The sequence below is a fragment of the Plasmodium knowlesi genome (genome assembly GCF_000006355.2).
Source record: "Plasmodium knowlesi strain H genome assembly, chromosome: 11".
Lineage (NCBI taxonomy): Eukaryota > Apicomplexa > Aconoidasida > Haemosporida > Plasmodiidae > Plasmodium > Plasmodium knowlesi.
In genome coordinates this window covers 1861511-1875911 of record NC_011912.2, presented here as the reverse complement: position 1 = coordinate 1875911, position 14401 = coordinate 1861511, and the positions used below count along the sequence as shown (strand labels likewise).

General features: G+C 42.5%; 1 protein-coding gene across 1 annotated transcript in view; it reads left to right on the top strand.

The window, feature by feature from the left end:
• Positions 1-14401, top strand: part of PKNH_1140500 (SICAvar, type I) — a gene marked incomplete at both ends in the record, with an annotated part of 32376 nt that overhangs the window by 17206 nt on the left and 769 nt on the right. Inside the window, 9 exons of the mRNA XM_039114158.1 lie at positions 5862-5953; positions 6128-6703; positions 7058-7675; positions 7833-8420; positions 8628-9251; positions 10510-11184; positions 11447-12076; positions 12572-13318; positions 13687-14340. Coding sequence (XP_038969776.1) covers positions 5862-5953; positions 6128-6703; positions 7058-7675; positions 7833-8420; positions 8628-9251; positions 10510-11184; positions 11447-12076; positions 12572-13318; positions 13687-14340 — 5204 coding nt within the window. The remainder of the gene's footprint in view (positions 1-5861; positions 5954-6127; positions 6704-7057; positions 7676-7832; positions 8421-8627; positions 9252-10509; positions 11185-11446; positions 12077-12571; positions 13319-13686; positions 14341-14401) is intronic.

The window sequence follows — 14401 nt, the reverse complement described above, 5'->3', positions numbered from 1 at the left end:
GGGTATAGGAGTAAGGTTTTAGGGTTTAGGAGGAAAGTTTCAGGGGTGTTAGAACTTAGATTCCGGGGTTTAGGAGGAAGGTATCAGGGTGTTAGAACTTAGATTCCGGGGGTTAGGAGAAAGGTGTCAGGGTGTTAGAACTTAGATTGTGGGTTTAGCAGGAAGGTGCCAGGGTGTTAGAAGTCAGATTCCGGGTTCAGGACAAAGGTGTGAGGGTGTCAGACGTCAGATTCTGGGTGTTAGAATAACGTTTCATGGGTATTAGAAGTTAAATTCCGGTTTCAGGAGGAGGGGGTCAGGGTGTTAGAACTTAGATTCCGGGTTTAGGACAAAAGGGTCAGGGTGTTAGGACTTAGATTCCGGGTTTAGGACAAAAGGGTCAGGGTGTAAGAATTTAGATTCCGGGTTTAGGACAAAGGTGTCAGGGTGTTAGGACATAGATTCTGGGTTTAGGACAAAGGTGTCAGGGTGTTAGAACTTAGATTCTGGGTTTAGGACAAAGGTGTCAGGGTGTTAGAACTTAGGTTCCGGTTTTAGGAGGAAGGTGTCAGGGTTTAGGAGTAGGGTTCCGGGTTTAGGAGTAGCGTTCCGGGTTCAGGGTTTTAGGGTTCCGGGTTTAGGAGTAGGGTTCCGGGTTTAGGAGTAGGGTTCCGGGTTTAGGAGTAGGGTTCCGGGTTTAGGAGTAGGGTTCCGGGTTTAGGAGTAGGGTTCCGGGTTTAGGAGTAGGGTTCCGGGTTTAGGAGTAGGGTTCCGGGTTTAGGAGTAGGGTTCCGGGTTTAGGAGTAGGGTTCCGGGTTTAGGAGTAGGGTTCCGGGTTTAGGAGTAGGGTTCCGGGTTTAGGAGTAGGGTTCCGGGTTTAGGAGTAGGGTTCCGCGTTTAGGAGTAAGGTTCCGGGTTTAGGAGTAAGGTTCCGGGTTTAGGAGTAGGGTTCCGGGTTTAGGAGTAGGGTTCCGGGTTTAGGAGTAGGCTTCCGGGGTATAGGAATAAGGTTCCGGGTTTAGGAGTAGGGTGCAGGGTTTTAGGGTTTAGGAATAAGGCTCAGGGGTGAGCTTTACTTACCTTCGGGGGGGATAGGAAAAACTCCTCGCAGACAGGGACTGGATACTGCATACTAACCGGATGGTAGTAACCGGATGGTGGAGACTGGATGGTGGAGACTGGATGGTGGAGACTGGATGGTGGAGACTGGACGGTGGGAACTGGATGGTAGTAACGGGATGGTAGTGACCGGACGGTATAGACCGGATGGTGGGAACAGGATGGTTGGGGCCGGATGGTGGGAACAGGATGGTATGGACCGGATGGTATAAACCGGATGGTATGAACCGGATGGCAGTAAGCGGATGGCAGTGAGCGGATGGTACACACCGGATGGTATGAACTGAATGGTGTGAACAGGATGGTAGGAGCCGGATGGTAGAAACAGGATGGTAGAAAAAGGATGGCAGAAACCGGATGGTAGGTACCGCATGGTGGAGACTGGATGGTGGAAACTGGATGGTGGAGACTGGATGGTGGGAACAGGATGTTGGGAACTGGATGGTATGAAGCGGATGGTAGGAAGCGGATGGTAGGAACTGGACGGTCGGAACTGGATGGTATGAGCCGGATGGTGGGAACAGGATGGTAGGAACTGGATGGTAGGTACCGGATGGCAGGGACGCATCCCAGCATCCCTCCCGGGAGGGGGGAGAGGAAAAACTCCTCGAAGACGAAAAACCGGATACTACACATCAAACGCATGGTGGGAAGTGGATGATGGAAACCGGATGGCACACTAACCGTATGGCACGGAAACCGCACACTGCAAACCGCAACCCGATAACCAAAAGAAAAAAGAAAGAATAAAGGAAATCAAGGTTGAGGGAAATAGAAAAAAAAAGAAAAAAAAAAAATGGTGGGGAAAGGAGGTGTGGTGTTTGGGGGGTGTTAGGACTCTGATTCCGGGTTTAGGAAGAAGGTTGTAGTTTTTAGGAGGAAGGTATCAGGGTGTAAGGATAAAGTTGTAGGGGTATTAGAATAAGGTTCTTAGGTGTGTTAAAATAAGATTGTAGGGTACAGGAGTAAGGTTCTAGGGTACAGGAGTAAGGTTGTATGGGTGTTAGAACTTAGATTCCGGGTTTAGGACAAAGGTGTCAGGGTGTAAGAACTTAGATTCCTGGTTTAGGAAGAAGGTGTCAGGGTGTTAGAACTTAGATTCCGGGTTTAGGACGGAGGTGTCAGGGTGTTAGAATAAGGTTTTAGGGGTGCAAGAATTCGGATTCCTGGTTTAGGAGTAAGGTTCCGGGTTTAGGAGTAGGGTTCCGGGTTTAGGAGTAGGGTTCCGGGTTTAGGAGTAGGGTTCCGGGTTTAGGAGTAGGGTTCCGGGTTTAGGAGTAGGGTTCCGGGTTTAGGAGTAGGGTTCCGGGTTCAGGGTTTAGGGTTCAGGGTTTAGCAGTAGGGTTCCGGGTTCAGGAGTAAGGTTCCGGGTTTAGGAGTAGGGTTCCGGGTTTAGGAGTAGGGTTCCGGGTTTAGGAGTAGGGTTCCGGGTTTAGGAGTAGGGTTCCGCGTTTAGGAGTAGAGTTCCGGGTTTAGGAGGAGGGTTCCGGGTTTAGGAGTAGGGTTCCGGGTTTAGGAGTAGGGTTCCGGGTTTAGGAGTAGGGTTCCGGGTTTAGGAGTAGGGTTCCGGGTTTAGGAGTAGGGTTCCGGGTTTAGTAGTAGGGTTCCGGATTTAGGAGTAGGGTTCCGGGTTTAGGAGTAGGGTGTCGGGGTGTTAGAAGACAGATTCCGGGTTTAGGAGTAGGGTTCCGGGTTTAGGAGTAGGGTTCCGGGTTTAGGAGTCAGATTCCGTGTTTAGGAGGAAGGTTTCAGGGTGTTAGAACTTAGATTCCGGGTTTAGGACAAAGTTGTCAGGGTGTTAGGATTTAGATTCCGGGTTTAGGAAGAACGTTTTAGGGGTGTTAGGACATAGATTCCGGGTTAAGGACAAAGGTGTCAGGTGTTAGAACTTAGATTCCGGGTTTAGGACAAACGTGTCAGGGTGTAAGAACTTAGATTCCGGGTTGAGGACGACGGTGTCAGGGTGTAAGAACTTAGATTCCGGGTTTAGGAGAAAGTTGTCAGGGTGTAAGAACTTAGATTCCGGGTTTAGGAGTAGGGTTCCGGGTTTAGGAGGAAGGTGTCAGGGTGTAAGAATTCGGATTACTGGTTTAGGAGTAGGGTTCCGGGTTTAGGAGTAGGGTTCCGGGTTTAGGAGTAGGGTTCCGGGTTTAGGAGTAGGGTTCCGGGTTTAGGAGTAGGGTTCCGGGTTTAGGAGTAGGGTTCCGGGTTTAGGAGTAGGGTTCCGGGTTTAGGAGTAGGGTTCCGGGTTTAGGAGTAGGGTTCCGGGTTTAGGAGTAGGGTTCCGGGTTTAGGAGTAGGGTTCCGGGTTTAGGAGTAGGGTTCCGGGTTTAGGAGTAGGGTTCCGGGTTTAGGAGTAGGGTTCCGGGTTTAGGAGTAGGGTTCCGGGTTTAGGAGTAGGGTTCCGGGTTTAGGAGTAGGGTTCCGGGTTTAGGAGTAGGGTTCCGGGTTTAGGAGTAGGGTTCCGGGTTTAGGAGTAGGGTTCCGGGTTTAGCTTTAGCTACTTTAGGGGGGGAAAGGAAAAACTCCTCGAACACAGGGACTATATACAACAACGACCGGATGGTATGGACCGGATGGTATGTACCGGATGGTAGTAGCCGGATGGTATGAACCGGATGGTAGTAACCGGATGGTATGAACCAGATGGTATGAACCGGATGGTAGTAACTGGATGGTGGAGACTGGATGGTGGAGACTGGATGGTGAGAACTGGATGGTAGGTACGGGACGGTAGAAACCGGATGGTAGAAACCGGATGGTGGGGACTGGATGGTGGGGACTGGATGGTGGGGACCGGATGGTGGGGACCGGATGGTATGAACCGGATGGTATGAACCGGATGGTAGTGACCGGATGGTATGAACCAGATAGTATGAACCGGATGGTAGGAACTGGATGGTAGGAACCGGATGGTCGAAACTGGGTAGTGGGAAGTGGATGGTAGAAACCGGATGGTATGGACGGGATGATATGAACTGGATGGTATGAACCGGATGGTGGTAACTGGATGGTGGGAAGTGGACGGTGGGAAGTGGACGGTGGGAACTGGATGGTATGAACCGGATGGTATGAACCGGATGGTATGAACCGGATGGTAGTAAGCGGATGGTAGTAAGCGGATGGTAGTAAGCGGATGGTAGTAAGCGGATGGTAGTAACCGGATGGAATGAACCGGATGGTCGAAACTGGGTAGTGGGAACTGGATGTTGGGAACTGGTTGGTAGTAACCGGATGGCAGTAACCGGATGGCAGGGACGCATCCCAGCATCCCTCCCGGGAGGGGTAGGTAAAACTCCTCGCAGACAGGAACTGGATACGACATAACAACCGGATGGTAGAAACTGGATGTTGGGAACCGGATGGTATGAACTGGATGGTATGAACCGGACAATAGGGACTGGATGGTAGAAACCGGATGGTAGTAACCCTATGGTGGGAAGTGGATGGTGGGAAGTGGATGGTGGAGACTGGATGGTGGTAACTGGATGGTAGTAACCGGATTGTGGGAAGTGGATGGTGGGAAGTGGATGGTGGGAAGTGGATGGTTGGAGCTGGATATTATGAACCGGATGGTATGAACCGGATTATATGAACCGGATGGTATGAACCGGATTGTATGAACGGGATGGTATGAACCGGATTGTATGAACCGGATGGTAGGAACCGGTTGGTAGGTACCGGTTGGTAGTAACCGGATGGTAGACACCGGATAGTAGAAACCGGATTGTGGGAACTGCATGGTGGGAACTGGATAGTGGGAACTGGATGGTGGGAACTGGATGGTGGGAACTGGATGGTGGGAACTGGATGGTGGGAACTGGATGGTGGGAACCGGATGGTAGTGACCGGATGGTATAAACCGGATGGTATGAACCGGATGGTATGAACCGGATAGTATGAACCGGATGGTGTGAACCGGATGGCATGGAAGCATCCCAGCATCCCTCCCGGGAGGGGTAGGTAAAACTCCTCGAAGACGAAAAACCGGATACTATACACCAACCACATGGTGGGAACTGGATGGTAGAAACCGGAAGGTGGGAACTGGATGGTGGGAACTGGATGGTGGAGACTGGATGTTGGAGACTGGATGGTGGGAAGTGGATTGTGGAGACTGGATGGTGGGATGTGGATGGTGGAAACTGGATGGTATAGACCGGATGGTGGAGACTGGATGGTGGGGACTGGATGGTGGGGACTGGATGGTGGAGACCGGATGGTGGAGACTGGATGGTGGAGACTGGATGGTGGAGACTGGATGGTGGAGACTGGATGGTGGAGACTGGATGGTTGTGACCGGATGTTGGGAACGGGATGGTAGTAACCGGATGGCAGTGACCGGACGTTATGGACCGGATGGTGGAGACTGGATGGTGGAGACTGGATGATGGGAACTGGATGGTGGAGACTGGATGGTGGAGACTGGATGGTGGGAAACTGGATGGCAATAACCGGATGGTGGGAACTGGATACTACACCAACCGGATGGCATATAAACCGCATATTTAGAACAAACTAGACGGAAAAAAATGGAAAAAAATTTTCATCGATTGTGAATTACATACATTTATTCAATCTACATAAATACATACAACATACAACATACAACATACAACATACAACATACAACATACAACCTACAACATACAACATACATACATACAACATACAACATACAACATACAACGTACATATACACAGCGTATGTATACACACATGGTACTTCACATGTTCTATTAATCTTCTTCTTCTTCTTGCAGCTGAAGCATGCATGAAAAAGGAAGATGGAAATTTTTGTGAGCGTCTGAAATGTGCAAAGAAATATTGGGAATTGACTAACACGCAACCTCAGGTAAGCAGCAGCACTGTAAAGGGGGCAAAAGACTGTACATATATACATATAAGTACATATATGTATATGTATATATATGTAGACATGCATATATGTATATATATATGTATATGTATATATATATGTACATATGTATATATATATTTTTTTTGCCTTTTCCTTTCTATTTTACAGAATTTTTGGGACAACTATGTCGAGGGGAAGCTGAAGAGTCTCATCACTGATACAACTACTAACCGTAGTACCATCCCAGTTGCCAATTGCGAGGACAATTCTCTGAATAGTGCAAATAAAGCAGCATGCACTCACATGGCAGCACTGTTGAATCACATGTACACAACCACAAATGGCACTAACGAACTGTCTGATCAAATTATAAAATGTGTTCTGTTAAATGCTTATGCTAAAAAATTAAAAGACGAAGCAAAAAACAGAGGGCTTTGTGACATAAACGAAGGGATAAACACAGCTTTCACAAATGCTGCGACTGGTAACAGTGGTATTGCTATTCCATGTAAATGGGAGGATAGCGACTATGAGAAATGCTCAATTACCACAAATGGCACCCCAGGCAATGTAAAGGACCAAGTGCAAACACTGTTCAACAACAACGAACCAACGCAGAACACCAAAATACCAGAAACCTTGGCTAAGTTCAATAAGAACAATGAGTTATGTGAATGGGTAAATTGTGCAGCAAAGCGGGCGCAAGAGAAAAAGAACAGCGGGAGTGGACCAGGGACTGGACAGGTAAGTGGGCACACACGCAGTCTACTTGTGTAGTAAGACATGGCAGTTACACATATACACATACATGTATATATGTGCATATGTACATATGTATATATATGTATATATGTCCATATACATAGATGTATACACACATATATATGTATATGTACATATATATACTTACATATATATGTGTATGTACGTATGTATACATATATATACATCTACATACATATAAGTGCATATATACATATACATAGATGTATACGTATTTATGTATACATATGTATGTATATACATATGTATATATATATATATATATATATATATATATATATATATATATATAACCACCACCACCACCTTATGCAGGAAAAATTCTGGACGACAAATGTGAAGAACTTGTGGGATGAATTGGCAGGGAAAATGAAGAACACAAATGGCACTGGAAGTGGATGTGATTCATTTGGAACTGAAGCTGAGAAGTGGGCATGCAAGTACTTGCATGCCGGCTTCAAACAACTGTACGAGCCGGAGGCGTCGTCGTCGTCGACGACAGACGACATCCTATCTACGAAACACCCATCGTTTAGACAAACGATGGGTTGTTTTTTACTTCACGCCTATGCAAAATATATGCAGAAGGAGTCGACTTGTAATATTGAAAAGGGGATAAAACAGGCTTTCGAAACTGCTGGTAGTGGTAAGGGTGGTACTGCTTGCAATGGTGCCAATGGCAAGGAACCTTGTGTTCCTTGCCAATGGCAAGAAAACATCCTTACTACTTGCCAAATTAACACAAATGGAAGCACTGGCCCAGATTCGAATGTAGATAACAAATTGAAGGACATCATCAAGGAAGGCGACACCAACATAAACGATATGCTAACTAACATAAATAAAAGGACTTCTATATGTGAGCATATGAAATGTATAGCATCCCACTTAAATTCCACAAACGGACAACAACATAGCTCAAAACAAAGTGCGGTAAGTAGAGTACATCTGCTGTAAGTAGAATGGGGGGAAAAGAACTCTACATATATACATACATAAATATATACATGTATATGTATATATATATATATATATATATATATATATATATATATATATATATATATATATATATCACCACCCTATACAGGACGACTTTTGGACGCAAGATGTTACGAACTTGTGGAATGAATTAGCAGGGGGAATGTTGAAGAACAATGGAGCAGGGGAGACGGAATGTAAGGACCTGCCAACTAATTCTGAAAAGATGGCATGCAAGTATTTGCATGCCGGCTTTAACAAACTAAAGAGCATTGCAGCATCGAATGATACTTCAACTTACCGAACCCTGAAGAAAGACCCATCGTTTGTCCGAACAATGGGTTGTTTACTCTTTAGGGAATATGCAAAACAAATGGAAAAAAAATCGACTTGTGTTATTAATGCTGGTATAAGGAAAGCTTTTGATTCCTGGGGTCCAATTACTAATGGACAATGCACGGACGGCAGTTCGTGCATTGAATGTAAATGGGATGATGACAGCATCGACAATTGCATCGTGCAGACTAGCACAAGCGACACGGACACTCCAGGAGACAAAGTGCAAAGCATCTTCAAGAAAGACAAGGACAAAAACATTAGTACAATGCTAACTGCAATAAATAAAATGGAGACTTTATGTGATGGTTTAAAATGTTTAGCATCTCACTTAAATTCCTCTACCGGAAAACAGAAAGCGGTAAGTAGAGTACAACTGCGGTAAGAGAGGAGTAAAGAAGGTGTATAGGTGTATACGCATATACTATATATGGACGTATGTATACACATATACATACATATATGTATGTATGTATGTGTATAAATATGTATATGTATATGTATGCATATGCATTTATGCATATGCATATATATATATATATATATATATTTTACTTCACTTATACAGAACAACTTTTGGACGACAAGTGGCGAAGTGGGACAACTGTGGCAAGAATTGATAGGCGCCATGATGGAACCAACCGTAAACGGACAATGTGATCAAGTGGACAATGGTAGTAGAACACCCACAGAACCTGAAAGAAAAGCATGCCAACATCTTACAACATTTTTCAGCAAACTAAAGGGAATTACAACTTCTGACGACAACAAGTACACCATTCTGAGGAACCCATCGTTGAAACGAACGATGGGTTGCATATTACTTCATGCTTATGCAAAAAAAATGAAAAGCGAAGCGAAATGTGAAATAGAAGCAGGAATAAAAGAAGCTTTCGACACTGCTGGTAAAGGTCCTAATGGTACTTGCAATGGTTCCAGTGGTACGGAACCTTGTGTTCCGTGCCAATGGGATGAGAAATTCCTTGACACTTGCCAAATTACCATAAGTAGCATCACAGAGACTGCAGATAAGAAATTAGAACAAGTTAAGAACAAAATTGACGGCACCACAACTGCCATCGTGAACGACATGAACGGAACGAAGACTTTATGTGATAAACTCCAATGTGCCGCAGGGAAGTGGTTCGAAAAGCACAGTAAAGGTGGTAGTGGTTCTAATAAGAAGAGTTGGGTAAGTATTACTTCAGAGAACACTACACCTGAGGGGTAGTAGGAAAAAAAAAAAAAAAAAAGAAAAAAAAAAATTCAGATTCCGGATATAGGAATAAGCTGTAGGGGTATTAGAATAAAGTTGTTGGGGTGTTGGAATGATGTTGTTTGGGGTGTTGGAATGATGTTGTTTGGGGTGTTGGAATGATGTTGTTTGGGGTGTTGGAATGATGTTGTTTGGGGTGTTGGAATGATGTTGTTTGGGGTGTTGGAATGATGTTGTTTGGGGTGTTGGAATGATGTTGTTTGGGGTGTTGGAATGATGTTGTTGGGGTGTTGGAATGATGTTGTTTGGGGTGTTGGAATGATGTTGTTTGGGGTGTTGGAATGATGTTATTGTGGTGTTGGAATGATGTTATTGTGGTGTTGGAATGATGTTATTGTGGTGTTAGAATGATGTTATTGTGGTGTTGGAATGATGTTGTTTGGGGTGTTGGAATGATGTTATTGTGGTGTTGGAATGATGTTGTTGGGGTGTTGGAATGATGTTGTTTGGGGTGTTGGAATAAAGTTGTAGGGGTGTTGGAATGATGTTGTTGTGGTGTTGGAATGATGTTGTTTGGGGTGTTGGAATAAAGTTGTTGGGGTGTTGGAATGATGTTGTTTGGGGTATTGGAATGAAGGTTGTTTGGGGTGTTGGAATGAAGGTTGTTTGGGGTGTTGGAATTAAGGTTGTTTGGGGTGTTGGAATGATGTTGTTGGGGTGTTGGAATGATGTTGTTGGGGTGTTGGAATGATGTTGTTTGGGGTGTTGGAATGATGTTGTTGTGGTGTTGGAATGATGTTGTTTGGGGTGTTAGAATAAGGTTGCATTGGTGTCTAAATAGTGTTTTAAGGGTATTAGAATAAGGTTTTAGGGGTACGGGAATAAGGTTTTCAGGGTATATGAATAGGGTTCCGAGGTTAGCTTTAGCTGCTTTAGGGGGGGAGAGGAAAAACTTCTCGCAGACGGAGACCGGAAACAACACCAACCGGATACTATACACCAACCGGATACTACACCAACCGGATACTACACCAACCGGATACTACACCAACCGGATACTACACTAACCGGATACTACACCAACCGGATACTACACCAACCGGATACTACACCAACCGGATACTACAACAACCGGATACTACAACAACCGGATACTACAACAACCAGATACTACACCAACCGGATACTACATAACCTACTACCTACATATATAACCTTTTTTTTTTTTTTACAGTGTGATTTTTGGGATACGGCTGTTAATGAACCACTGAAAAAGATGTTCGCAGAAATTCAGAAGAATGGAGCAAACGAAGCAACGAACAATAGTGATGTATGCAATAACTTTGGTGATAATAATCCTAATAGTGTTGAAAGAAAAGCATGTAATCATATCACAGCCGGTTTAGAACACATTAGAAGCATTAAAGATAGTAATAGTACCAACCCACTGCTCGATCGAGCAGTGGGTTGTATTGCTCTTAACATGTACGCTGATGAAATAATTAAATTAACGAAGGAAAATTGTCCCATTGAGGAGAAAACAATAAAACAAATGTTTGAAGATTGGAATAAAAATAAAAATTCTTCGTGTTCGTCTGGTGCTAATAATTGTTTTGAATGCAAGAGGAAAGATAATTTTAATAATTGCCACCTGAGCGTCTCAGGCGCTCTGGTGGAAACACAACCAAAAAATGGAAATTGCATTGATAATGACAACAGAAAAAATGTCCAAAAGGAAATGAACAAATTCCTCGAAGACAACCAATCCAAATCCCAACCCCAACCCATCCCTGAAGTGAAGACCACCTTAACTACTATCACTGACATTACGACCTCTTCTTTCTGTACTCAACTTCAATGCGCAACAAAAAAATACGCAAAAAGCAAAAATGGAAAAATATCACCTTGGGTAAGGATGGACAACTACGTATACATATAAACATACACATATATATGTATATATGTATATGCATATGTATATACATATGTATATGTATATGTATATGTATATGTATATGTACATGTATATGTATATGTATATGTATATGTATATGTATATGTATGTATATATGTATATATATGTACATATGTATATATGTATATATATGTATATGTATATATGTACATATATGTATATGTATATATGTATATATATTTATTTCACTTTACAGGACGACCTCTGGACGGATACTGGCGAAGTCGCCACATTATGGAAAGAATTGTCACAAGCAATGACGAAGACAAATGGGGACAATTACAACGGAGGTCAATGTGGTCAAATGGATGATAATGGCGAAAAAAGAACACCCACCGAACCTGAAAAAAGGGCATGTAATTTTTTGCATGCCGGCTTAAAACAACTGTTCGAACCGACGACGGGGACGCCGTCGTCGTCAGGACATAACATCCTATCCGAGCACCAATCCTTGAGACACACAGTGGGTTGTTTCCTTCTTAAGGAATATGCAAAGAAAATGGAAAAAGAATCCAAGTGTGTTATCAATTCCGGTTTAAAGAAGGCTTTCGAGACTGCTGGTAAAGATTTAATTGGGGGACAATGCAAATGGGATGACGAGGACTATGGCAAATGCCAAATTAGCACAACTAACGCAGGTGGCAAGAGCACCCAAACGCCAGTAGAGAACAAATTAACATACGTTCAGTCCCAAATTGACAGCACCTCCACTGAGACCCTAACTAAAATAAACCACATGTCCACTTTATGCGAATACATTAGATGCGCCGGACCCAAATGGTTCAAAAACAAAAAAGAGACTAATGGTAGCCCTACGCATACTTGGGTAAGTATTACTACAAATAACACAACCGAACTATCACCACAACATTTGGGGGGTAGAGGGAATAAAAAAAAAAGAATAAAATAGAATTCAGATTCCGGGTTCAGGAGTAATATTTCAGGTTCAGGATTAAGATTTGGCGGTGTTAGAATAAGGTTTTAGGGTATAGGAGTATGGGTGTAGTGTTTAGGAATGAGGTTGCAGGGGTACTATAATAAGGTTGTAGGGGTGTTAGAATTCGGATTCCGAGTTTAGGATGAAGGTTGTTGGGGTGTTAGAATAAGGTCATTGGGGTGTTAGAATAAGGTGTTAAGGGTATAGGAATAAGGTTTTAGGGTATAGGAATAAGGTTTCAGGGTTCAGGAGTAAGGTTCAGGGGTTAGCTTTAGCTACTTCAGGGGGCGAAAGGAAAAACTCCTCGCAAACAGGGACCGGATACTACACCAACCGGATACTACACAACCATTTGCATATATAATTTTTTCTTCCTTTTTACAGTGTAACTTCTGGGATGAAGGCGTCAAACCCGAACTGGAGAAGATGTTCAACAAGATCGCCACAGACGGACAGAAGAAATCAAAGAACGACACTAATGATGTATGCAAACAGTTTGGGGATGAAAATCCACAAAGTGTTGAAAGGAAAGCATGTAATCATATCGCGGAGGGACTAAAATACATTTCTGAAGTTCAAGGTGTCGCCAACGGTGGCACACAGAATCCAAATTCACAGAATGATGACAAGTTTTTTAAACAAACTATGATGTGCGCAGCACTTAACCTTTACGCCACTAAAATAAGAGATGAGTCGAAAGAGAAATGTCCCATCGATGAGGACAGAATAAAACAAATGTTCACTACATGGAATGATCAAAATAAATCTTCGACTTCGTGTCCGACCTCTGGTGGTGGTGTTAGTAATAATAATTGTTTTAAGTGTGAAAGGAATGAAAAAATTTTGGAGAGTTGCGAACTGAGTGTTGACAGCTCTTTGGTTAATACAACAACATCACAATCACAATCACCAAATGGAGATTGCAATGATAACGAAGAAAATAAAAAAGTCCAACCTCAAATGACCAATCTCCTCAACGAAGACAACTCCAACATTAACACCAAAATGAATTCCACCTTAACTACTATCACTGACATGACCTCTTCTTTCTGTACTCAACTCCAATGCGCAGCAAAAAAATACTACGTAAAAGTCATAAACAAAAATGCAAAAAGCAGCGGAGTGAACTGGGTAAGTGAATCCATATCAATAACATTGACAATAAATGTACATATATAGTCGTATATATACATATATACATATACGTATATATACATATGCATATATATGTATATATACATGTATACATATATACGTATATGTATATGTATATACATACATAGACATATGTACATACGTATATGTATGTATTTATGTATATATGCATATGTATATATGTATATATGTATATATATATTTATATATGTATATATATATGTATATATATATTTATATATGTATATATATGTGTATATGTACATGTATATATGTATACACATATGTGTATACATATACATATATTTTTTTTTCTCCTTTCTCCTCTCTTCTTTAATGATCAGAAAAACATCGAAGATGACGCTAAGGATGTATTAACTGAACTTATAGAACATATGACGAAGGGTCAGACTGAATCGGAAATTACCAAATACTGTAACGACAGGAAATGGGATGAATTTGGCCATAAAGGAAAACACACAAATAAAGCAGCTTGTTTACTTTTTGCTGCAGGACTGCAGCACATTTATACCCACGGTAATGGCCAAAGGGTGGGCCCTTTTAAGGGCCCATCGTTTGAACAAACGATGGGTTGTTTATTTCTTAAAGAATATGCAAAACAATTAAAAAACTTGGCGAATAGAGAAAAAAAGTATAAAGTACATCCTGATTGTAGCGTAGATAAGGGCATAGAATATGCTTTTAGCAGAAGTAAAGACATTATGGAGAAAGCAATACCTCAATGCAAAAAGAATGCTAGTATTAATGACTGTTTTGTGTGTACACAAAACAATGATTATAATAATTGCAAAATTGGCGATGACAATATAGGAAGTAAATCTAAAGAGTTGTTCACAGAACCGGAGAACAAAGAACATATGCAACAAACCTTAGAGAATACAGTCTGTCCCATCCTTCTTACGGATATCCTCACCCCTTTTCTTCCTTTGGCTCCTGTCTCCATTGGCCTTTCTGCTATGGCTTATTACCTTTGGAAGGTAAGATAAAAAAATTAATAGGAAAAAAAATTTTTTTTAATGATTAAAATGAAAATTTTTT